This window comes from Kryptolebias marmoratus, linkage group LG15, assembly GCF_001649575.2.
Source record: "Kryptolebias marmoratus isolate JLee-2015 linkage group LG15, ASM164957v2, whole genome shotgun sequence".
Classification (NCBI taxonomy): domain Eukaryota; kingdom Metazoa; phylum Chordata; class Actinopteri; order Cyprinodontiformes; family Rivulidae; genus Kryptolebias; species Kryptolebias marmoratus.
Window position 1 is genome coordinate 17699347 of NC_051444.1, and position 22876 is coordinate 17722222.

At 41.8% G+C, this 22876-nt stretch overlaps 3 protein-coding genes across 5 annotated transcripts; 1 reads left to right on the forward strand and 2 right to left on the reverse strand.

The window, feature by feature from the left end:
- The first annotated feature begins 471 nt into the window (after positions 1-471).
- On the forward strand, positions 472-12146 carry LOC108243351 (aminopeptidase Ey). 3 transcript variants are annotated; one of them, XM_017428721.3, is made up of 21 exons: positions 472-608; positions 2839-3430; positions 4257-4399; positions 4630-4769; positions 5350-5476; positions 5602-5756; positions 5858-5971; positions 6054-6197; positions 6578-6643; positions 6798-6863; positions 7696-7868; positions 8004-8080; positions 8162-8295; positions 9220-9275; positions 9349-9496; positions 9694-9785; positions 10399-10509; positions 10624-10791; positions 10950-11090; positions 11360-11435; positions 11532-12146. In XM_017428721.3, the coding sequence occupies exons 2-21, from the start codon at positions 2841-2843 to the stop codon at positions 11691-11693; spliced, it is 2883 nt and encodes a 960-aa protein (XP_017284210.1). In that variant the 5' UTR covers positions 472-608; positions 2839-2840; the 3' UTR covers positions 11694-12146. The 3 variants fall into 3 exon arrangements, with proteins under 3 accessions (XP_017284210.1, XP_017284211.1, XP_017284208.1); XM_017428719.3 differs by having other exon boundaries at positions 491-608; positions 2791-3430; XM_017428722.3 differs by lacking the exon at positions 2839-3430.
- Positions 12147-13255: 1109 nt separating this feature from the next.
- LOC108243329 (mesoderm posterior protein 2-like) lies at positions 13256-14271 on the reverse strand. Its single transcript, XM_017428679.3, has 2 exons — positions 13494-14271; positions 13256-13342 (listed from the first exon to the last, which is right to left on the reverse strand). The coding sequence occupies exons 1-2, from the start codon at positions 14223-14225 to the stop codon at positions 13256-13258; spliced, it is 819 nt and encodes a 272-aa protein (XP_017284168.3). The 5' UTR covers positions 14226-14271.
- Positions 14272-17737: 3466 nt separating this feature from the next.
- LOC108243324 (mesoderm posterior protein 1-like) lies at positions 17738-18360 on the reverse strand. The gene is made up of 2 exons (XM_037979911.1): positions 17920-18360; positions 17738-17851 (listed from the first exon to the last, which is right to left on the reverse strand). Exons 1-2 carry the CDS (start codon positions 18358-18360, stop codon positions 17738-17740), a joined length of 555 nt encoding a protein of 184 aa, XP_037835839.1.
- Positions 18361-22876: the final 4516 nt, after the last annotated feature.

Sequence of the window (22876 nt, forward strand, 5' to 3'; positions counted from 1 at the left end):
TATAAATATGATGAGCTGCCTGTTGTTCAACACTACAACCATTAATTACCCTTTGTGTTTTTCTGTGTGAGCTTGAGTGGAAACCTTCCTGTCTGATATGTGATGCTTTTCTGTTGACTTCCAGGGTTTCCTATGATCAGGATCAGTGGGTGTCCCTTCAAGCATAAAGAAAAGTTCTCCTAAATTTGCAAACTTTGTTGCCTTAACTTGGCGAAAATGCACAGAAGTGTAGGGCTGTAATGTAAAAATCACCAGTAAATCAAAAGCAAATTCTCCTTCAGAAAATCTGTGTTTGTTTATGAGAGCATCTAAGACAGAAGTGGTTCTTGTTTGCAACACTGGCGGGGGACACGTGAAGTTCGATATACTCTTAAAAAGTCTGGATTTAAAAGCATAGAGCTGGTTTTCAAATCAGGCCTACATAGTTCTCAAGACATGACAGAACAAGTTCCAGTATGTGGTTGCAACAATCAACAATTCTGTGTTAAAGGGTTGCGAAACTTTCTGCTGTTAGTGAGTGTAAGTCAGGCGATTTGCAGAAAAGACAGACTCAAGGTCTGATTCTATGATTTGCAGGCTGAACTGAGACAAAAGTCCCACTTGAGAAGGTAAGAACTTTTGTTTGCTCTCACTGCATAGCAGTCTAATTTTAGGTTTTAAGTCTGACAGTTTCTCTCTTACCTGGTGTTGAAGGCAAAATCAGCTGTTCTTTTTACAGTGCCCATAAAAAGTATTCACCCCCTTGGATGTTTTTATGCTTTTATTGCTGTCATAAATCATTCTCGACTGAGGCCGGCTGCTGAGAAGCACTTGACGGTGGAGTCTTCCATGTACTCTTTGACAAACTCTAATCAAGATTTAATGAATTTTCTTCCACAGTGTTTTTCTCTTTGCCGCTCTCCCATGAAGCTCAGACTAATGAAGAACCTGGTCAACAGTTGTTGTAGCTCAGTCTCTCCCATCTCACCTGCTGAAGCTTGGAGCTCCTTCAGAGAGCTCACAGGGGTCTTGGTGGTCCTCTCTCACTGTTCTCCTTCTTCACGGTCTCTCAGTTTGTGAGGACGTCCTGCTCTTGGTAGATTTACACATGTCCAATATTCCCTCCATTTCTCTATGATGGATTTTCACTCATTTTACGTTACCTTTTTTATTGAACTTGTATTACTCTATAGAAATTTGATTTCAATTTAACATTTAACATTTTTATTTTTTGAAAGAGGCCACTTTATATTGACCATAATTGATTTATGACAGCAATAAAAGCATACGACATCCTTTTTATAGGCACTTTAATAGGCACTTCTAGATTAATGCAGTGTGACTCCCCCCAAAAAAATAGACTGAATGCACATCTACAACTGATTAACTTTTGGAGCCTACTTGACTCAAGATGTCCACAGAGGCTAATCAACTTTAGCAAACAGAAAAATGTCTATAACTCAGTCATTTTGACAGATACTGAGCTCAAGATTGGTGTGGTAGTAGCTGAGAGTCACTCCCAATACATATTCCGAGTGAAAACGGATCAAACAGGGACTTTGTTTAAAACTTTGACATGTCTGAGCAATATGCTTTCCATCAAGAAGTGCCACTTTTTACTTTCATAATGTAGGCTAGTTCTCTGACCTTCTCATTTTATGTAACATATTTTAGTTGTGTGCAACAGAAACATTTCAGACCATGAGACTGATAGGGATACAGAAGGTCAACAACATTCCTGCAGCTTTTTGAAATCACAGCAGTCTCCACGAATCCTTAAAAGGAATACGTTTGAAACCACAGGAGAAAGTCTTTCCTTAAATCAGGAGGTAAAACTGACTACAGTTCTATAAATGTTCTGAACCGGACAAAAGTTGTTCATAAAATATGAGATGAAAATATCCTTTGTGGAGATAACAAAATCTCCTAGAAGGACAGCAATCAGTCCAACACTCAACCAATACAAGAAAAGCTCATATTAAACCAATTCTGTTGTTTTTTAGGTGCTCTTAACTCTGTAAGTGCTTGAAATTAAAACCATCCCATACCAGGTTATTTATATAGCATCTTAAAAGCAGCAACAAGGCCGACAAAAGAGCTGGATGATAAAACAAACAAGCACGGAACAAAAGATAAATCGACAGCATTAAAATTAAAATGAACAGATACTTAAATAAAAGCTCAATGAGGTTGAAGTCATGGTTTGAAGGCCAGGGAGTAGAAGTGTGCTTTTAGGCGAGATTTAAAGACAGGAAGTGAGGGAGCCTGCCTAACATGCAGCGGCAAACCATCCCAGAGTTTTGGACCTGCAGCAGGTAAAGCTCTATTGGCCCTGAGCTCGCATCACTTTCTTTACCTTCAAAAGCGTTTGATCTGCTGGCCTCAGAGAGCGCTGCGGTACGTATGGCTGCAGCAGTTCAAAGACATAAGAGAGAGCAGAACTGTTAGGAAACCTAAAAACATACAAAAGAGTTTTAAAGTGAATACAGAAGTGAACTGGAGGCCCAAACGGGGGGAAATGTGTTCTCTTTTGCCTGTACCAGTTAAAAATTGTGCTTCAGGTGAGCAAAAAAAGAGACAGAAAGAAATCTGCGCATCAGCCACCACTAAAGTTAAAACGATGACTAAACAGAAACATGACAGCTTCCAAACATCACTGTTCAAAGCCACTGTGCTGGTCAAAAGTTCAGAAATTAGGCAGAACTTGGTCTTACTGCTGGAAGTTTTGATAACTCAGTGTTTTTGAGCTTTCAGCTGTTTTCTCTGCCCACGCTTTCAGTGATTAATTTCGGGCTGGATTTCTAAATGCAGGACATAAGTACAGTTCCTCTCATCTCCCATCTCCTTTCTGTGGTGGAGGCATGGGGGAAGGATTCTACATCAGCGGCGCGGTGGCGGTAGTCTGTGTGGTTGCAGCCTTCGGGGCTGCGGTAACCATCATCGCCCTCTCTGTGGCGTACGCTCAGGAGAAGTCAAAGTCACCTCTATCCTCTGCTGGACCTGAGACAACCATCCCCCACACCACACCCTCCGGTCCACAACAGCCCTGGCACTACTACCGACTCCCAGACAGCCTCCTGCCTGACTACTACAACATGACCTTGTGGCCCCGGCTAAAGCCCGACTCTGACGATCTGTACATCTTCACTGGGAACTCCAGTGTGGTATTCACGTGTGTGCGGGAGACAGATCTCATCCTCATTCACTCCAGCTACCTGAATTTCACCACATTCGATGGATTTCACGCCAGACTGAAGGGCTTGGACGGAGCTCCTGCGCCCCGTGTGAAAATGACCTGGCTGGAGGATCCGACCCAGTACCTGGTGGTCCAGCTCCAGAGCCCTCTGCAGGCCGGCAGCCAGTATGAGCTCCTCACTGAGTTTGTTGGAGAGCTGTTCAATGATCTGAGAGGCTTCTACAGGAGTGAATACACCGAAGATGGGGTGAAAAAGTATGACCTGTTTCAGAATCATTATTTTAATTTGAACAGCCATAATTTCAGTACTGTAAGGGTCATAACATGAAATTGTGCTAATTTTCCATTATTTCTATTAATTTTCTTTCCTTAAGACAAACACTTCGTTAGGTAAGAACCAAGTAAGAAGCAGTAGATCGTTAGCCCGGCTGTTAAAGCCGATTTGGATGTGAAATAAATACATCTTGGCGACTCTAAAGGAGTTCATTTCAAACTATAGCCTATTTGCCCTTCATTAAATTTGTTTGGCATTTCAGTTTCTCATTCATTTCTTTAGTTTGCTCTCATGGGCTCTGGAAACTGCATCAGACAGGTCAAAATAAGTTTTAAGGTTTCTGTGAAACAATTTGTTGCATTTTGTCATCTGTAATTCTGTGCACAAACAGATTTCCACCAAAAAACAAAAGCTAAAAGGCCGCTTTTATCTGGAAACACCTCGATGGGAACCCACAGCTACAAATCAGTTCTGTCAGTGTTTAGAAATTTGAGGCCCCTTAATTGGAAACAAATTTTGTTAGTTTTTCCAGGAAAGTTGTTGGGATGCATAGGGCTGCATCCGCTGACATCCAACTTCATGTCAAAATTGCAAAAAAAATGCTAAATATTTACAACTACACAAATGACTACATTATCCACAAGTGTAGGGCGAGAAATCAGACCTGTCTTATTGTTTCTCAGGAAACGCTGGACTCTTCAATTACCTGCAAATGCCAATTTTTGCCCCCTCGTGTTATGCAAGATATTGGAAATTAGGTGTAATGTGCTACATTTTATATACCGTTCATGTTTTCTGCTTCGTCAGAGTCGTGGCAACAACGCAAATGCAGCCAACAGATGCCAGGACAGCCTTCCCCTGCTTTGATGAGCCGGCGATGAAAGCTGTTTTCTACATAACTCTGATTCACCCGCAGGGGACTGTGGCTCTGTCCAACACCATGAACTACGGCAAGTTCCTGTTCTTGTCATCATGTGGCAAACAGATTTTTCCTGGATAGACCGAGCCTGACAACATTGCTTTCTCAATTCTACGTGCAGATCAGTGTTCGAGGCTACTGGTTGTATTTATGCATTTAAGCTGACACAGCGGATTAGCGTCTATTGATGATCTGCTCACATGGCCGCAAATGCCAATATGAACTACTCTGAATCACTCTGCTGTTTTTGATCCTGTGTAGAGCCTGTGAACGTCACGGTGAACGGGGAGGTTTTGATTCAGACCAGCTTCGAACCCACTGAGATCATGTCAACGTACTTGGTGGCTTTTGCCGTGTGTGATTTTGGGTACAACGAGACGAAAATGGATGCAAATGTCTTGGTAAATATTTCCTCGAGGCACGTCATCTGAAACGCGCAAACATGAAAAATGTCCTGATTGTTCAGTGTTACTGCCTACCTGAAACAGTAATTCAATGGGAAACTAATGTTTGTGAAGATTTTTTGAGCCAGGCCAAGCATTAACATGTCTACAGAGGTGATGACTTCTTGAAACATTGATGCAAAGTGTGAGATGGTAAAACCACAGCATACTAAAAAAGGGTAAAACAGGCATATTAGTAACTTTTGTCTGGGGAAATATTGGTTTAGTATTTGTAAAAGAAGCAAAGTGCGTTTTTATTACTTTCAGGTCTTTTGTAAACATTGACTCCTAATACAATAAGCTAAAGCAACACCAAAATGTTGAATAGTTTATATTTTGGGTAATGTTTCTAGGTCCTGAAATCGTTAATTCTGCACTACATTGATTGTTCTCATGTATTCCATCAATAGCAAGCGAAGGACTTTGCAACCACCTTTTATCATAAATAAAACTGTGCTGCTCTCTGCTGGACTCACATCTCAGCTCAGGTCTTTGGTCTGCCAGTGTTTTGTTTAAATGCTGTTTTTTACTGATCCAGATCAGAGTCTGGGCTCGTAGGAAGGCCATAGAGGAAGGGCAGGGGAAATATGCCCTGGAGAAGGCCGGACCAATATTGGCATTTTTTGAACGCTACTACAACTCTTCTTACACTTTAAGTAAATCAGGTAAGAGCCTGCAGACACAAACTAGCACAGCGAATGTACTTCCACCCCTGTTTTTGTTCTCTAGACTACTGTTTCTTGCTGTGAATTTTAGAAAATGTGACCTGCACATGTTCTGGGGTTTTTAGACCAGATTGCTTTTCCTGACTTCGGTGCTGAAGCCATGGAGAACTGGGGTCTGGTCACCTACAGAGAGGCTGCACTCTTATACAATCCTGAGGTGTCTTCTGACGAAGACAAGTACAGGGTGGTGGGAACCATCTCCCATGAGCTGGCTCATATGGTAAAGCACTGAATAGTACTGCCTACCTCTCATAACTGTAAGTATGCCCACCTCAGAAATGTTTGCGTGTTCATAAAATGACTGAAGTTCTGTCCTTTCAGTGGTTTGGGAACTTGGTGACCATGAGGTGGTGGAATAACTTGTGGCTCAACGAGGGCTTTGCCACATACTTTTCTTATCTTGGAGCTGACTACGCTGAACCACAGTGGAACATGGTGATTTTACCGTATAAGTCTTTTGATGAGAAAATGGAAAATTGGAAAATGTATTCTACATTTCACTGTCTTAACTTCCTAGAAAGACTTGATAGTTTTGAATGAGATCATTGGTGCGATGGCTGTGGATGCTTTAGGCTCCTCCTGGCCCCTCTCTACTAAAGAGGAACACATTGTAAGGCCGGAGGACATCAATGGACAGTTTAACATCATCACATACAGCAAGGTGAGTCATTACACATCAACCAGTTCAGCAAGATTATAAATCTCAGCAAATGACTGACAACTTGCACTGTAATTAGGGGCGACTCTGATAATAATTTGCGCAGTCTGTGCTAAGCATAAAACAACTATTTTGCTGATATAGGTGGGAGGTTTTCACTTTTAACGGGATTCACAGAACATAACAATAAATTAACAAAAAAGGCTTGGCAAAAAATACATAAATCACATGATTCTCTGACAGAAGCTGCACAGGCGCTATAGGACCTGTGGGACAAAATCACTAAGTAATCACTGTTTTAAATTAAGAGACTGATAATTGTGTAATCATAGCTGACACGTTTCTTACTGAAACTGCTAATAAGCCTTAATTTTTCATTACAGGGTGCTGCAGTCCTCAGAATGCTCTCAGGCCTTGTTACAGAAACAGTCTTTTCAAAAGCCCTACATGTGAGTTGAGATAATTAAACTGATGAGCATCTTTGCTTGTGCTGAAATTGTCCAGAAATTGGGCCTTTTGTAATTACCGTCTTCATAGCAGAAGCTCTGTTTTTCACCACAGAAATGAAATGATTAAAGCCATAAGGTTTGCATGTGTCTGCAGATGTATTTAGAGGAGTTCAAGTATCAAAACACAGTCTACACAGACCTATGGAAGCACCTACAGATGGTAAGATAAAACCGTTAACTCGTCTCGCTTTCTTGAATTAAAAAAACTGATTTTGAAACTTATTTAGGACAGTTTAGAAATGTAAAAACAGTGACATATTTTCTTGAAAGTTTTCTTCAAAATTGCGCAGTTAGAGGTAACTCATTGGTAGCGCTGAATAACAAATCACGACTCCTAAACAGTTTACATACTGAAATGAACCAGTGTGACCCCTTTTACAATTTACAATTTTTAGGGCTTTTTTTTAATTTAAAAAAGGAAGTCCCAAAATAAGATTATATGCTAGATAAAACTCCAAAACCAACTCCCTTACTGGCCCATTTATTATCTCCAGCAGCTTCTGAAATAACCTCTCTTTGCTGGTTAAAACTTAACTTGTTTAGACATTCGAGTATTTTCACCAATCTGATGTATATGAACACGTTTCCATTAAAAGCTGTGGTAACTGTCTTACCGGATATTGCTGGATTGCCACATTTCTGGTCCGCCACAGCTGAACCTTTATTTATTCATGTATTCAATAAATGCTCATGCATCCAACATTAATAAACTTTAGTGCCCAAATCACAACACAAAGTTTCCTAATGTGACCAGATAAAGGCATAAAGACCTTATAGAGAAAAAAAAATCCCTTCCTAGCCAAAAGTTGTGGTTCATCATACATGGTGCATCATCTAGGCAGAATTTTAATGGAAAATACAGGATGATTTTGTATTTTAAGGAATGTGTGGCAAAAAATACAAAAATGTTTCAGATGTCAAGTGGCAAGTACAAATCTGCAGTCTAATGCACATACAAAAAGAAATATTGTAATATTATTTCTTGTTTTTAGGCAGTGGATAAAGCTGGCATATCACTTCCCCACTCTGTGGAGGATATTATGAACCGCTGGATCCTACAGATGGGCTTCCCATTGGTCACCATCAACACCCAGACAGGAAAAATCACTCAGCAACACTTTTTGTTGGATTCAGAGTCTGTAGTGAGCAGACCTTCAGAGTTCAAGTATAGGGCCAACATCTCATGTTTCAGGTCAACATGCTGAATACATGCAGAATATGTGTTGTACTAAATTCCCATATTCCCTTTGTGCACTGTCTTTATTCACTTTTATATGTGGGGGTGTGGTTGGGGCTAAAGCTACGAGTGGTTTATTCCCATTACCTGGATTAAAACTGGTGGAGCTGAGCAACAGCACTGGCTCCTCAGCAAGGAAGGTCGCGTCTATTTCATAACAAAGTAAAAGTCATGAGCACTGTGTGGAAATGTGCGTTCATGTTCGATCTCCGTCCCGACAGATACAAACACAGACATGGCTCTCGGTGCAAGTGCGTGGCTGCTGGCCAACATCAACATGAAGGGCTTCTACAGAGTCAATTATGACGCCGAAAACTGGGAGCGGCTACTTGCCAAGTTGAGCTCCAACCATCAGGTACAAACAGTTACAATATCATCTTCAGATTTCTGTCATTATATTCAATAAATCTGCAGTAATTATATATATATATTTTACATTTAATCTGTGATTTCACCTTGCAGGGAATGAAAACAAATGAAGGACATTTTAAATATTTTATATTAGCTTTTTTCGTCAGTAACTCTGTTCCTGTAGGAACCATGCAACGGCAACATTAGACTGCGAGAGCAGACAACACCAAATTAAATGAAGCATTAAAGTACTGTAGGCTGTGTTTTCCTTTACTTTTATAATATACAGTAAGTGCCTAACGAAAACGGTTCCATCGTTACTCAGGTCATTTGAACTCGCAGCTCTTCAGGAGTCTGTACATTACACTGCCGCCTAGTAAATTTAAATTTAATGAGCAGCAGCACAAACAAACCTGTCAACATAAGAACACTGTCTGTGGGGATTACAATCTTGGCCGAGTAATTTGTAACTGCGTCAGTAACTGCTTGGTCTTCCTATCAAGGTGGCGCATACACTTAATTATCAGTTTACCATTAGACAGTGTGTGCAGCTTGTTTCCTCCTTGTGTGCCTTCATTGCCTTGTTGTTCTTTTTAGATAATATAGTCTGTAATTTTTTGTTTATGTAATGTTTTGTTTGTTTCAGCCGTATGGTTAAGGGGGGCATATGTGGATGTGAGCAAGGATTTCCAGCACATGCACCGGCCGATAGCTTCAAATGGTGTGCAAACTCTGCTGGGCTGCTCTGAGTGTCAGCGTGTAACTAATGTAGACCCGCTCTCGATGTGTAAATGCGCTGAGTCATCATATCACTTATAGCACGATATGAAACTTTTCGATCATGCAAAGATATACTTACTGTCTGCGGATGGGATAGCAGTCTAATACACCAGGCATGCTTCTAAGAACGTCTTCATTCACTGTGCAGGACATCCCAGTGATCAACCGGGTTCAGATTATTGACGATGCCTTTAATCTTGCGAGGTGAGGCCATATTTTTAAATAAAAGACTGCAGCTAAAGTTCTGCTGAATAAAACCTTTAACTGTCGTTTCCAGAGCGAAGATGGTGTGCACAACCCTGGCTCTGAGGACAACCACATTTCTACATAAAGAAGTTGAATACTTGCCCTGGAAGGCAGCCAGCCGTAACTTACTCAATTTCTTCTACCTGTTGGACCGCAGTGAGGTCATTGGACCCATGAAGGTTTGGGGAAAAAAAACTAAATAAATAAAAGTTAAAAAAATTCTGATGATCATTTTCAAATGTGGTTGAGGAAAAAAATAGGTATTTTGGAGATTCTAGTATTATACAGTATACAATACAAATAATAACAAAAACTCTCTTGCAGCCTCATTGAACAGAAATACAAACATACCTGATCATTTATCTTCATCCCTCAGGCCTACGTCAAAAAACTGGTCACTCCTCTGTTTAAATACTTCAAAGATCAGACTCTCAACTGGACAAAGGTCCCAGAAAGACCCACAGATAGGTAAGGATGTTACCATGCTGCATGCTGGTGTAGATTCTCAGTCATCCAGGGCATGGTAAATCCAAAAAAGCTTAAAAAGCAAAAACAACGGACTCACTGAAGTCACAGAGTCAGACGAACAAGGACCCTAATGAGCCTCTACTGTTAGGAGAGTGAGAACAATCTGCATGGAATCCAGCTTACATCACACCTCAGCTTTAGAAGCTCAACTCCACACTCTCTGTTTCTGAATTGAGCAAGCTCCTCGGATGAGAAGCGAAACGTCTTCAACTAGAGAATAAAAGTCAGGATGTTTCTGTTTTTTTAACCTTTTTTGAATTGACCATGCTGCGTGTTTTCATCAATGGCTGCTTCATGCTTTTGAGGACATGTATGCTGCATCAGTCTATGGGAATGATTACCCTTGATGATTACTCAGAAACGTCCCTCTACACTACACTTGAGATAAAGCAGAATGATGATTTTTTTATTTTTTTATTCTCAATGCCTGTTAGGATATTAGTACGTCTTGAGGTAGCATTTTGCTTCACAGAGTAGATCTAGACACCTTGCTTGATTATGTCTGCTTGGTAATTGTGAGCATTCTCCTAATCCTTGTATCATCCCTGTCCAGACAGAATCGGGCGAATGCAATCTATTTGGCCTGCAAAACAGGAGTAGTGGGCTGCAGAGAACTGACAACTGGTTGGTTCAGAGAGTGGATGAAAAACCCTGCAACTAACAAGTAAAGGCTCATTGATCAGAGGCTGCTGTTGTTACAAGTCATGCATTCCTCCTTCCTTCTATGACTTTGGGCATTTTCCTGTTAATGGCCTCCTGTCTTTCTCCAACCTTTCAGCATCAGTCCGAACCTGAAGTCCATTGTGTACTGCAGTGCTATCGCAGCAGGAGGAGTGGCAGAGTGGGACTTTGTATGGGGCATGTATAAGAACGCTACCGTCATCTCAGAGGCCAGTAAATTTAGGCGTGCTCTGTCCTGCACCAAACAGCCCTGGCTGCTGAACAGGTCAGACACGGACAGTCTTCGCCGCTATGGCATTTTTCTTTTCTTTTGCTCGCCTCATTTTGCTTTCTGGAACATGGTCTCAGTTGGTCTGCTGGCTGACGGTAAAGTTTGATTCCGTTTAGTTAACCTTTTTGTTAAAACTAGTTTGTTCATTCCAGGTACCTACAGTATTGTCTGGACCCCGAGAAGATCGAACTGCGGGATGGCATTTCTGTTATCATCGACATCGCTGCTAACCCCATTGGCCTATATCTTGCTTGGGACTTTATTAGAGCAAACTGGGAACACTTGACCCATGAGTGAGTTCTCTCATTACTTATAAAATGAGTTAATTATTTGTGCAATTTATTGCTGTTATGAATAAATGATCAAAGTGAGGTGTTAATCCAAAGTTGGACATTGTCCTTTTGAGGCAAAACAAATCATAAAACCTTTGAAAGAATTTGTTTCAAACTTGGCTGTAACTGTTTTTCTTTGTTTTGGTTTTTTTTTGTTTTTTTTTTTTAATGAACACTTTGTAATGTTCTGCAAAAAGATCACAATCCTGTGATTTCTGCCGTTTCTTCAGATACGGATTATATGTGTTTGGATCTATAATTGATAGACTATGCACACGTTTCTCTACTGAGTTTGATTACAAGCAGGTACTGTTTCTCTGAGCCGACTGTTCATTTATTTATTTTCTCAGTGATATGGACGCTTGTCTGATTCTTTGTTCTTTATTTCGACCCTCTCGTCAGCTGCTGCAGTTCAAACAGGACATTGAAAAGGAGATGGACCCTGAAGATGCATACTTCGAATACACCCTGGAGAGGATCAAGGCCAACATTGACTGGATGGCTCTGAACAAGAAACTAGTGCTTGACTGGTTAATCAATGAAACCTCAAAGTTATCCATCTAAATGTACAGTTGAGACCAGATGTTAAACATGTCAGGATTCGGGGGTCTAGGGTTTGTTTTTGTATTAGGTTTATTGTTTCTTTAATTCTGTTATTTGGTTCCTGTGTTTAGTTTTGTTTTTGGTGTTTTGCTCCTTGTGCCCTTAGTGTTCCTGTCATCATTCACATGTCCTCAGCCAATCACTTGTTTGCCTGCCATGCCCTTCTTCACCTGCCCCGAGTTAGTAATCACTCACCTGTGCCCACTTCTTCTAATTACCTTCAGTCTTTAAAGCCCAGTCTTTTTCCACACTTACTTGCTGGTCCTTTGTGTTGCTTCCATGTACTGTCTGGTCTCCCTTGCGCCACATGTTCTAGCAATCCTGGTTTTTGCTGTTTAGTTTTAGTTGCTGCCTTATCAGCCCTTTGTCTTGATTATTTTGTGAATAAATTAGTTTTCTTTTTTAAAAAAGGAATCTGCGCTCTAGGTACCTGTCCTTCCACCCGAACAAAACATACACTGTATAAAAAGACACATAAGCATTTTTTCCTCACTGTCTGACATGAAATTAGACTAAACCTTTCCCATTTTAGGTCAGTTAGGATTCCCAAAATTATTTCTATTTGGTAAATGGTTGAATAATGAGTCAGAGAATTTTTCATCACTTTCTTCATAGTCATGTTTACATACACTAAGATGCCTCTGCCTTTATACTGGAAAGCCCAGAGGATGATGATGTGGCTCTGGAAGCCTTTGATTGGTTATTTGACAACAATTGAGTTAAACGGAAGCACGAACACGCTGCTCCTTTGTGTGGCGTCATGGGAAAATTAAAAGAAATCAGCAAAGACATCAGGAGGAGAACCTCCACAACTCTTGTTCATGCTTATGTTCAATTTCCCGATGCCTGAAGGTGCCACGTTCATCAGTTCAATCAATTATATGCAGGTATAAACGGCATGAGAACGTCCTGCCATCAAACCACTTGGGTAACATCTACATTCATTTAACTAGCAAAATACTAGAGAGGTGAGAACACAGTTGTGGACAATGTATTCAAACATATATATATTAAAAATATATTGCTTTTTGCAGTGTTCTAGGGCAGTCATTCGGATTGATCTACAGCCTAATATTGACCTTTTTTCCTGTTTTGAAACTCCTCCAAACCATGAGTCAGGTTTACACAGGAAGAAAAGAGTGCTAATTGACTCGTCCAGCTGTCTCCTCTCTCAGCGGGTGTCTTTCCTTAAAGGTTTTAGGGGGAGGGGGGATCTGCTGCCTGTTTAGCACGTCCTACTGACAGCTGCAGCGTCTGTCTGAAGCAGAGTGAATGGTTTATAGTTAAAACTGGAATAAAGAGAGTACAGACAATGTTTTTTTAATGATAAATATTGTTTATTCTGTTGAGTGAAAACCTAATAAATAAACAGCTCTATATACAAAAATTAACAAACAAAGACAGTGTACAAGTTGTTCAAAGCAACAGACGTAGGAAATTCTGCACATATATTAGTGTAATTTGTAATAAGTTTGTCCCTGGTCCGTTTTACACCAAAAACCATTTAGTTATTTGTTTTGTTTTTAACTCTGTCCGGTGAAGAATAAGGATTCGGGCCGCTCCTGGATCATCCAGTACTGCTCATCGTGGAAGTAATGTCCATTTGAAGCCTGACGAGAGAAAACATCTGTTTAACAAACTGGTAAACCACTTTTCATTACCTAAAGAAAAACTTCTCTACTGAGAAGCAGGCTTCCTTTTTACAATAGAGATGCTTTTTTTTTATTATGAAGGGAATATATGGTCAGAATATTAACACACCTGATATGAATGTTGCAGGGAGGACAACTGCTCCGGGCTCACAGCGTCACCTCTCTCCTGGGACTTGTAGCTTGTTGTTGGTTGACCCAGGAACTGGTTGACGTTCTGGACCTGCTCCGCTGGCCCCGAGGATCCCCTCTGCTGCAGCCCCTCCTCGCTGAGGCCCAGCTGCTCTGAGAGGTAGGAGATGTATCGAATGGTGAGGCGCAGCGTCTCGATCTTGGTCAGGGTCTGACCCGGCGGGGCCACGGAGGGTGGAAGGTACGTCCTGAGGTGATTCAGAGCTCTGGTCAGGTCCCTCATCCTCAGCTTCTCCCTCTCACTAGCAGTCTGCCGCTTCTTGCCCGGATACTTGGACCTGGACTTCTTCATGGGGGCGGCGGTCGCAGAGGTGGTTCTGAGACAGGTCTGGTGGGTAGAATGAGGCTCCACCGGTGTAAAGAAGAACTTGTCCAGAACATCCTGTTCATTTCCCAAAGCCTGGAGGGAGATGGGGGAGAAGCAGAAGGAGTCCACGGACGAGGTGGGAGACAGGCTGCTGCTGGCGCTGCCATAACCAGGGTCTGACGCCGGATCGTGGGCCAGAGATTTCTCCAGCAGGGACTCACAGTCAAACAGCAGAGAGCTCTCCTGGAGCTGGACGGAACAGTAGGATGCCTCCATCAGTCTGCAGCTGTAGTTGGTGCTGATCTCAAGAGGAATGGCTGTCAGCGTGTGTTGCTGGGGAAGCATGAACAGAATAATGAGATGGAGCGAAGCGGCTGCTTCATATATGTGGTGGGAGGTGCGAGGCGCGAGGCGTCACCTTCGGTCCTGAGAAGCTGCGGGAGCAGGGATGACACCCAGGCCAGGGGGTCCCATGGGAAACTGGCATGCTTTGGGACAAAGTGTGACCTGGCAGCTTGTGTGAGCATCGTAAAGCGCAGATTCACTCCATAGGCGGCTGCAGCCGGTGAACATGACCCTGGGCCGGCACCTGGACCACAGGCCTGAATCTGAACCTGAGATTCTTTTTTAGAATGTCAGTGAATCACTGAAGCATCCCAAATGAACTAAACATCTGGTTTAATACCCTACAAAATTACCTGAGCGTTGAGCAAATACCTGCCTGAGTGAAAGCCCAAACACTGCTCCCCATCTTGTTTCCTGTCACTGGAATGCCTGCAAGGCCAGAAGTGTGCCGAGCCAGCTGGGAGGTGTGAATAATTTGCACCTTTGTTTGCGTGGACAGCAGAAGGCCTCAAGTCTCGGAGCCCAGATGGAAAAGAATGTGGCGTTTTACCAGAAACTAAATTTAATACTCCAACATACACAGCGACAATCAATTATGTTTCATGGTAACATTCTGGAAAATTTTATTTCAGAGTTCACGGTGATATATATTCCTGTGAAGCCTGGATCTTTAAGACAAGAGTCCTCTTATCAAATGTTTCCCTACTCCTCAAACATTCCCAGTGACAGACATGCAGTAGTTATTCACACGCGGCTGGTGATGCCCTTTGATGGTTTGAGGTTTCACCTGTATCATGGAGCTGAGTCCCGAGCAGCGTTCCCACAAACCGCAGCGTCACATTTGCCTCCTGCTCCGCAGCAGAGGTAAAACCTACGGACCAAAAGTGTGAACTAATCTTACACAACTTTGCGTCGCCACACTAACGCAAGAAAAACAGGCGCTTGAATTAAAAAAAACAACCAAAGTAACAGGATTTCTCTGAAAGATTGTTGAAGCAGAAGCAGATTTTTTTTATTATTATCTTTAAATAAATGTTCTCAGAAACATGTAGGACTTGTTTTGAATGACAGCAGCTTAAGAAATAACTCAAAAACCAACCGTAACCTTAAGCTTTTTGCTTCATTATGAGATAAATTGAATGTGCCTATTGTCTACAAAGCGTATGTTTCAGCTCTTATTTTTCATTCTGAACTTAAGCAAAGTTTCAGCAGTTATCTCTCTTCTGTTTCTCTCTGGTAGAGGATTTCCCCTCTGCCGATCCACATGATCCCTAATAGTTTACTTACATGTAATGAGAGAATAATCAGCACTGCGCTGCTGTCCCTTTCATCCCCTAAGCCTTAGTGCTGAGAGAGTTTATTAGCTTTACCTTGATGACAGACTTAAGTGAGTATATTAGGCTTTGTGTTAGCTGCTTGCATATCAAATGAACTGCACGTATGTGTCAAACTAAACATCAGGGCCTAATTCTCCAACCTGATATGCAGATCCACACTCCTTAATGAATATTAAAGCCCCTCTCAGTTGGATTTGGCAGGTAATCAGGGCAGGAGGTGGGAGAAAGGGCGAAGAGCAGGGAGGGTCGGCAGTCTAGACTCGGCGGTGCCAAGGATCTTTCAGTGTTTGCTGTGCTCCATTAACAAAGAAACACTAAATAAACTTGATAAACTGTGGCAGGGACTGGTCTCTGGTCTAAACCCCCTCCTTTAGAAACAGGCGACAAGAGAGAAATAACACAGCTCTACTTGAAAAAGAAAAGCTGGCACAGTTTGCAAGTTGTAAATAGAAACAGAAAGCAGTGATTTTTTTTTTCTTTAGATGAGGAGGCATTCATTTTGTCTGAGAAACATTGGGGACAAGCTGTAATTTAAAAACATAAAAGCATCAAAATGCAAATAATTCGATAAACATAATATCTGCAGGGCCTGGTGTATTACTGGCAAAAGATTTTTTTTTTAAATCTGCAGAAATCCATGTGCAGAGAGGACAAAGCAAAGTCTGTTTATTAGAAGGAGCAACATTCAGTTCGGCTGATTTTTAGGCCTTCAACTGGGACCATACAGAAATAATTCTGTACTAGAGTTTAACAACGCCGGCTTAAATCAGCTTCAGTCTAAAAAATTTTTTAAAGAGGTTCATTTAAACGGTGTTTTATAAAACTTTACACAGCCGCCAGTTTTGCATTACGCCGTTGTTGTAGCAGAAATAGAATATTTGTACAGGAAGTACCACCAGGCTGCTCTGGAAGGGTCGACAGCTAGCTGGTGCTAATATTTGCTCACGCAGATAATCACAAAAGTTCATGCAGGACATATCCTGTTTTTTTTTTATTTTGATGAAGACATAAACCCCTCCAGCATTAAGCTGAAAGTGAGATCATTTTCTGCCCCCTGCTATTGAAAGTCAAAGTGTAAAATCACATGAGCACTGTTTTGTGCATGTTCAAACAAGCTTTAGTTCGCATTAGTGCTTATAAACTTGTGTCTTGTTGTGAAGATGTGCACAGACTACACGTTTACTTCCAGGTTAAATCATTTCAGCATGAATAACAATAACCAATGTTAAGCTTTACATATCTTAAAAGAGTCTTAAAAGCTCAAACTCTTCAGATCCATGCAGCTGGTGTTCCCCTAAAGAACTTTATGCAGTGTTTCAGGACACATTAAAATAGAAATAAACATTATTCTGTCATTATGAGATCTCTGAATACCTAATATGAACTAGAGCATTAATTGAATTGAGTTAAAACAGTTTGTGTGCATCAAGCTACTAGTTTTAATCAGACTTCACAAGAATAAAACCTTTTCTTTGTGACTGTATGACCAGCAGAGGGAGCCTGCGAGGCTTCGCGGCACTGACTGAGAGGGTGCAAATATTACCAAGAAGACAGATTGTTGAACACATTTAACATTGCAGTAAATTCCAATGGTTTTCACGAAACCATTTTTATGTTCATCTTTAAATCTGAACCATTAAAAAAAAAAAAAAAAGAAGCAAAATGCACATTTAAATGCAAAACCAAAATGAGAGACGCTTTGAAAGAGGACAAGTTTATTATAAATAGTGGGGTGAGGAAATATAAAAATAGCTGTTAGGAACATATTTACAAGAAAACACTTTTGGTGATATAATAAATAAAGGTTAGAATAAGATATGTTTTAAATTAAAAAGTCGATTCACATTGAGGCAGTAAAAGTAGTTTGGGTGTGTTGTTGGTCGGTGGCTCGTCAGCGAGCTGAGTGTTTAACCCCAGTACTCCCTCTGAACCAGAGGGATGCAGAAGTCTTTGCCGCACACCTGTTAGAAGAAAGAAGAAGAAATAAAACAGGAAATATATTAGATACATATTGTGAACATAATGTGACATTTCACAGCTTCATTTGAAAAAAGTTAATGTTCACAAACCTGACATGGGGGCTGGAATGATGAAGGTGAATGCAGAATTGTGTCCATGCTCACATCACCCTGCGGGGCTTCGCTGTACCGTGGGCTCAACGGATCCTCTCCAAGACTACAGCCCCCAGAATGCAGCAGTGCATTCTGGCTGTAACACTGGGATGGGTGCGGGCTCTGGTTTTGGTTCTGGCCCAGCGTCTGTCCTCCAGCAGAGGCGTTCTGGAAGTATCTGAGGAGATCAGGAGAGGAGGGGTCACTGGCCGAGGCGTCTCCTTGTTCCCTCCTCTGGAAGAGCACCTCCTCGCTGAGGCCCAGCTGGGCAGACAGGTAGGAGATGTAGCGAATGGCGAGGCGCAGCGTCTCTATCTTGGTCAGGGTCTGTCCAACAGGGGCCACAGAAGGCGGGAGGTAGGACCTGAGGTGGTGCAGAGCCTTCGTCAGGTCCCTCATCCTCAGCTTCTCCTTCTCGCTGGCGCTCTCCCTCTGTTTGCTGCGAAACCGGGTGGCTCGGCCCCCTCCGGACCTGGAAGAGGGTGACGACTCGAGCCTCTGAGGATATCCAGTCTTAGCTGCCTTGGGGGTGGACTGCGGAGGCTGCTGGTAGGACGGGGAGAGGCTGGAGTCCATGGAGTGGGCGGGAGAGAGCGTTTCTGGCGAGGAAATGCAGGAGAGTTCGGAGTCTGAGCACCACTGGAACTGAAAAGTGTAGTTGAGAAGAGGGACCAAGGAGGTATCCATGTTGTGTGAAGGAACTCAGTGGTCTGACTGGGAAGCTGAGAGTGCTTCTCAGCTCTGTTCCTCTGGTTTATAAGTCCAGGCCAGGCCACAGAGGTGTGAAGTGACACCTCTGCAGATTCTGACTAAACACTGTCTAAAGCAGAGACCACTGCCCCTGAGCACAAACACACACACACACACATGCACACACATCACCAGTGAGACCCTCCTTCAGGACCTCTCCCTCTGCTCTGGGAATGTTCATCTTCAGGCGTAGAAGTGTGAATTCTGACTCCTGCTGAAAACAATAAACGTTTTAGCTTTTTGGGGTTTTTGTCCCTGCCGGGAAGCCAGATGCATTCTGCACATGTTTAATAGATTTATTTTAAAACTTTTCCACGTTTCTAAAAGTCAAAAAAAGAAGCGTGAAGCCGAAAAGCAGTCCACTACAAAAACACAATCTCAGTCTTAACCCCAGTCTCCCAGAAGCTAAACGAAAAGAGTCATTCCATTTGAAATTGTTGAGGAAAAAACAAACAAACAAAACAAAACTAGATAATTATTCCAAAATGTTCCTCACACGGGAGACATTTATGGGGCTTATCTATGGTTATCTGTCTGTGTGCTAGTTTGTTTATAAGGGAAGGATTATGGGAAATTAGCCGACAAAGACAGGCATGTTCGCTGACTGCCAAAAAGCTAAGAGCGTCCTGGTCATCTGAGGTCAGATCGGTAGCACGATTAACATTATAAACCATCAACATGCTTTAAAATTAAACTCCTGACGTGTTGCTGTGGACACTCTGTATGTGTATTCCCTACACATGCGAAAAAGCACAAACTGGACCCAAATATGGAGCAACGTGGACGCTGACATTTTAAATCTTACACGAAACAGTGAGAACTTTCTGTTTTCAAGACGTAAAAACAGCACATGCCAACTGTACTTTATTTCCTCATTAAACGCAACCTAATTCCCTAACTGAACAAACAAATTTCTGGAGATACATTTATTTGTGCAGTCATTGTCACAGTTTCACACAGTTCAGACAGCTTTGTCTCTCTGATAGGTGCAAAAACAATACTTAGATTGGCCTAGTTATCTCTATAGTAATAGCAGGACATATAATTACACTCTTTAACACGGATTATCTTCACAAATAAGCATGTTTTCATAACATCCTGACTCCGAGTAAGAGCAGTTCAGTCATTTTTGGCCTCTCCACGTACAAACAGGCAGGGGAGGTGTGCACTTCATATTTCTGTTTTGCTTTGAACACCACTAAAGGCACTAGAGGTGTTGCATTAATAGCTAAAGTTATAGCTGGAAAAGACATTCCATCACTTCAGAGCTGTAAAGGTTTATTGTCATTGGGGGCAAAGCGGTTTGATAGATTTAATCATCTTCCACTTGAACTGCGATCCTGCCGCCTTTCCCCAATCTTCTCCTCCTGGTTTGTATTTCGGCATTTCTCACAAACACAATCATTTTGTAGTCAGAGCAAGTCGGACCTGATCCCGCTCAGACGTGGGAACAAAGCTCGCTCTGCTGCTGCCTGCTCCTATTTTTTTTGAGTTTGTGGGCAGAAAACTGATGTCTCAAATAACTGAAAACACAACTGCAAAGAAATAATGAGAGGGACGAAGCCTAATGATGCATAATATTATCTAATTAAAGCGGAGGTGTGATGGTTTCACACTGATGAGTCCGGAGGTGTCACTTCACACTTCGGCTGTGAGAACCAGGAGTGCAGGAGGAGTAACTTTTTTCTGTTCCCACCTCTCTCTCCTCTTCTCCTCTTAAAAAAGTGGGCTGTAACAACAGTACTATTATTTTTTTTTTTTAAATAAAGGAGCGAAACATATTGATATAAATTTTAAGATAATATTTGTGACTGAGTTGAATGTTTGCTGAGGTTGATTAGTTGTATCTCATTATTTGGTCGTAGATGTTCATCCAATTATTAATTTTTCTTTGAAACTTTGTCCAAATGTTCTTGAGATATTTTGCCAGCAGACAGACCCCCTGACCACCCTCCACCCCCACACACACAAGCAGAACTATTATCGCCTACCATCAAAAGGCGTCAGGTGATGACGGACTGTTCTGATAGTTTTGATGTTTGCAACAGGAACACACCTCATGCACAAGGTATGTTGCAAATATTGTCCCACTTTGCAAAATATCTTTTTTTTTTATTCTCTCTTAAAGATGAGTCAATTTTCACCTGATTTTCCTCATTCAGTCTGATTTCAAGTGAGCCGTTTTAAAAACAATTTACTGTTTCTTTTAACAGGTCTCCCAGCTCTTTTTTTTCTTCAACAGTGGATAATTTCATTTACTAAAACGTTGATTCTTCTATTGAAGAACAGTTTTAGTTTTAACTCAGCTGGACATTCTTTGAATGTTTCTACTTCACAGCTGAAGCTCTGGCTGCTCCAGGGTTCCTAAACTAGACTTTGCTCATTCAGATAAAAAGGTGGAGGGGACGCAAATACCCATAATGTGTATGATATGACACAGTAACGCGAGTGAACCCGCTGGAAGATGTGCAGCGTGTCACACTGAGGGCAGGGTGAACCAGAGCTGAACCCTCAGCCCACTGCCCTGACCGAGGTGAGGCTGTGGGAGCCTGGCTGGGAGTTTGGCACCTCTGGGTGGACACCCACCCACATCAGCCTCAGAGACTGGGCTGCTCGCCACCTGTCTGGGCTTTCTCTGCTCACCAACCTCACTGCGACCTCCACTGTGCCCTCGGTGCATAAGATAAAAGCCTTCATGTGCAGAAGCTGTGTGGTCAATTAATCAAAACGATAAGAAGATTAAAGATGCACAAGTTTAACATAGGAAGGGCCAAACAGAAATACCAGGAAAGGTCTACGTTGTTGTAAAACTAGTACTAATTATTACAGTTATGTGAAAGTTATATTCAAACGGACCCGTCGTAATTAAAGAATTTGTATGCATTGTGTAAATGTAATCAGTTTGTGTTTATTTGTTTGTCTGTTGGGAGATTAATTTTATCAGCAACAAAGAAAACTTTGGACTAATTATTTCAGTCTGACCTGTTTGGAGGGCACAGTTACGTAACACGGCATTAGGAGTATTATGAATGTATTTTTTTTTTCTTTTAAGCAACCAATTATTTTTGTGGAGGGATGTTAATGATGCGCTGTCTCTGGATAAACACTTTCTTTTGTTGTTCCTTCAAAATGAAGTTCAAAACTGAAGACAAAGTGAAGCATTAAACTCTGGATTTCTATGTCACTGGGCAGAACCAAAAGATTTAATATCGTGTTTTTTCAACTCAAAATCCTACATTGCCCGCGAAGCAGCCTAACAGTGGATATTTAACATTCACTGGCAGCAAAACTGTGTTTGAATATAAACTCACTGGGAAAAAAATAGAGTCAAGCAGCCAGAAGAAATGGTCCAGTTTGGGTGTAATTTGGTACACACGCACATGGATTTGCAAGAAACTGGCCTGTAGATAATGGGGGACAGAGGGCCTGATAGAGGGTGTTATCAGGCAGTTCCCAGAGCATAGGATAGTCAACACAGTGAGTGACAATCACATAAACAATGCATTAGAGGACATCACAAAGCCAGGTGGTTGCCCAACAGATGCCACAGTGACTTGATGAGGGAACCACTGAGTACACGAGGGCACCTGCACACGTCGTGAAGGTTCTCCAAGACACACCAAAGGAGGACTGTTGTCTTGCATGTCTTCCACGCATTACAGAACTCTCACCTTGGCCAGTGATTCAGGGAATCCTGTTGGTTCAGTGCTAAACCTGGGACATCCGAGCCTTGCCTCTGCAGCCAGTGCCCGGTCACACACAACATGTGTGTTTATGGACCGTCTGTGTCTTGTCGATGTCCTCCTGTGGCTGGAGTGGATCTGAATTGATGCCGTCAAATTAACAGGTCGATTATGTTTTGTTATATATTCAAACAAATTACATCATATTCTAAACTTTAATCCAAAATCAATGTTTGGTGCAGCACCTAAACCTATTTTTTCCTACAGTATTTGATCCACAAGCACAGGAAAAACTGCTGAATGTTCACTTTTGGTTCAAGCTGCAGCAACATTTTCTGTCTCACACACATTGGAGAGCACAGAGTTATAATAGTTTAATAGAGTTAATAGTGAGAAAAGTGTGACCAAGGATAGAAAGATAACCTGTGATTACTTGAAGTGTAACAAAATCCTCAAATAGGAGTTCTAACACCAGGTATCCAGTCCACAGAAACATATATAGATGTTCTAGTAAATGTTTCTTCAGGGAACATGGAGATCCCACCTTCTTACAGTCCAACTTTCTAAGGTTAAAAATCATCCTGACATGTGCCAGTTCTTCTAGTCTTCTAAAACACATCTTTATTATTGTATTATTATTCCCTTTACTGCCAGCAAATGTTGATTTTATTCAAAGTATTTCATTAGGTCTAACGGAGCTCACTGTGGAGCCAGGAAAAAGTCTTTTTCACATGCGCAGTGACATTTTCTGCAGTGACCTTTTAAAAAGT

What these genes read in the sequence shown, in the direction of transcription:
- LOC108243351 (XM_017428721.3), top strand. Translation starts at nt 2,841, where the DNA reads ATGGGGGAAGGATTCTACATCAGCGGCGCGGTGGCGGTAGTCTGTGTG. An exon ending in GTCCAACACCATGAACTACG is followed by an intron (nt 4,400 to 4,629) that starts GCAAGTTCCTGT and finishes GATCCTGTGTAG; the next exon opens with AGCCTGTGAACGTCACGGTG. An exon ending in CTGAGTTTGATTACAAGCAG is followed by an intron (nt 11,436 to 11,531) that starts GTACTGTTTCTC and finishes CCCTCTCGTCAG; the next exon opens with CTGCTGCAGTTCAAACAGGA.
- LOC108243329 (XM_017428679.3), bottom strand. Translation starts at nt 14,225, where the DNA reads ATGCTTCCCCAGCAACACACGCTGACAGCCATTCCTCTTGAGATCAGC. An exon ending in CCCTGCAACATTCATATCAG is followed by an intron (nt 13,343 to 13,493) that starts GTGTGTTAATAT and finishes TTCTCTCGTCAG; the next exon opens with GCTTCAAATGGACATTACTT.
- LOC108243324 (XM_037979911.1), bottom strand. Translation starts at nt 18,360, where the DNA reads ATGGATACCTCCTTGGTCCCTCTTCTCAACTACACTTTTCAGTTCCAG. An exon ending in AGCTGGGCCTCAGCGAGGAG is followed by an intron (nt 17,852 to 17,919) that starts GTGCTCTTCCAG and finishes TGATCTCCTCAG; the next exon opens with ATACTTCCAGAACGCCTCTG.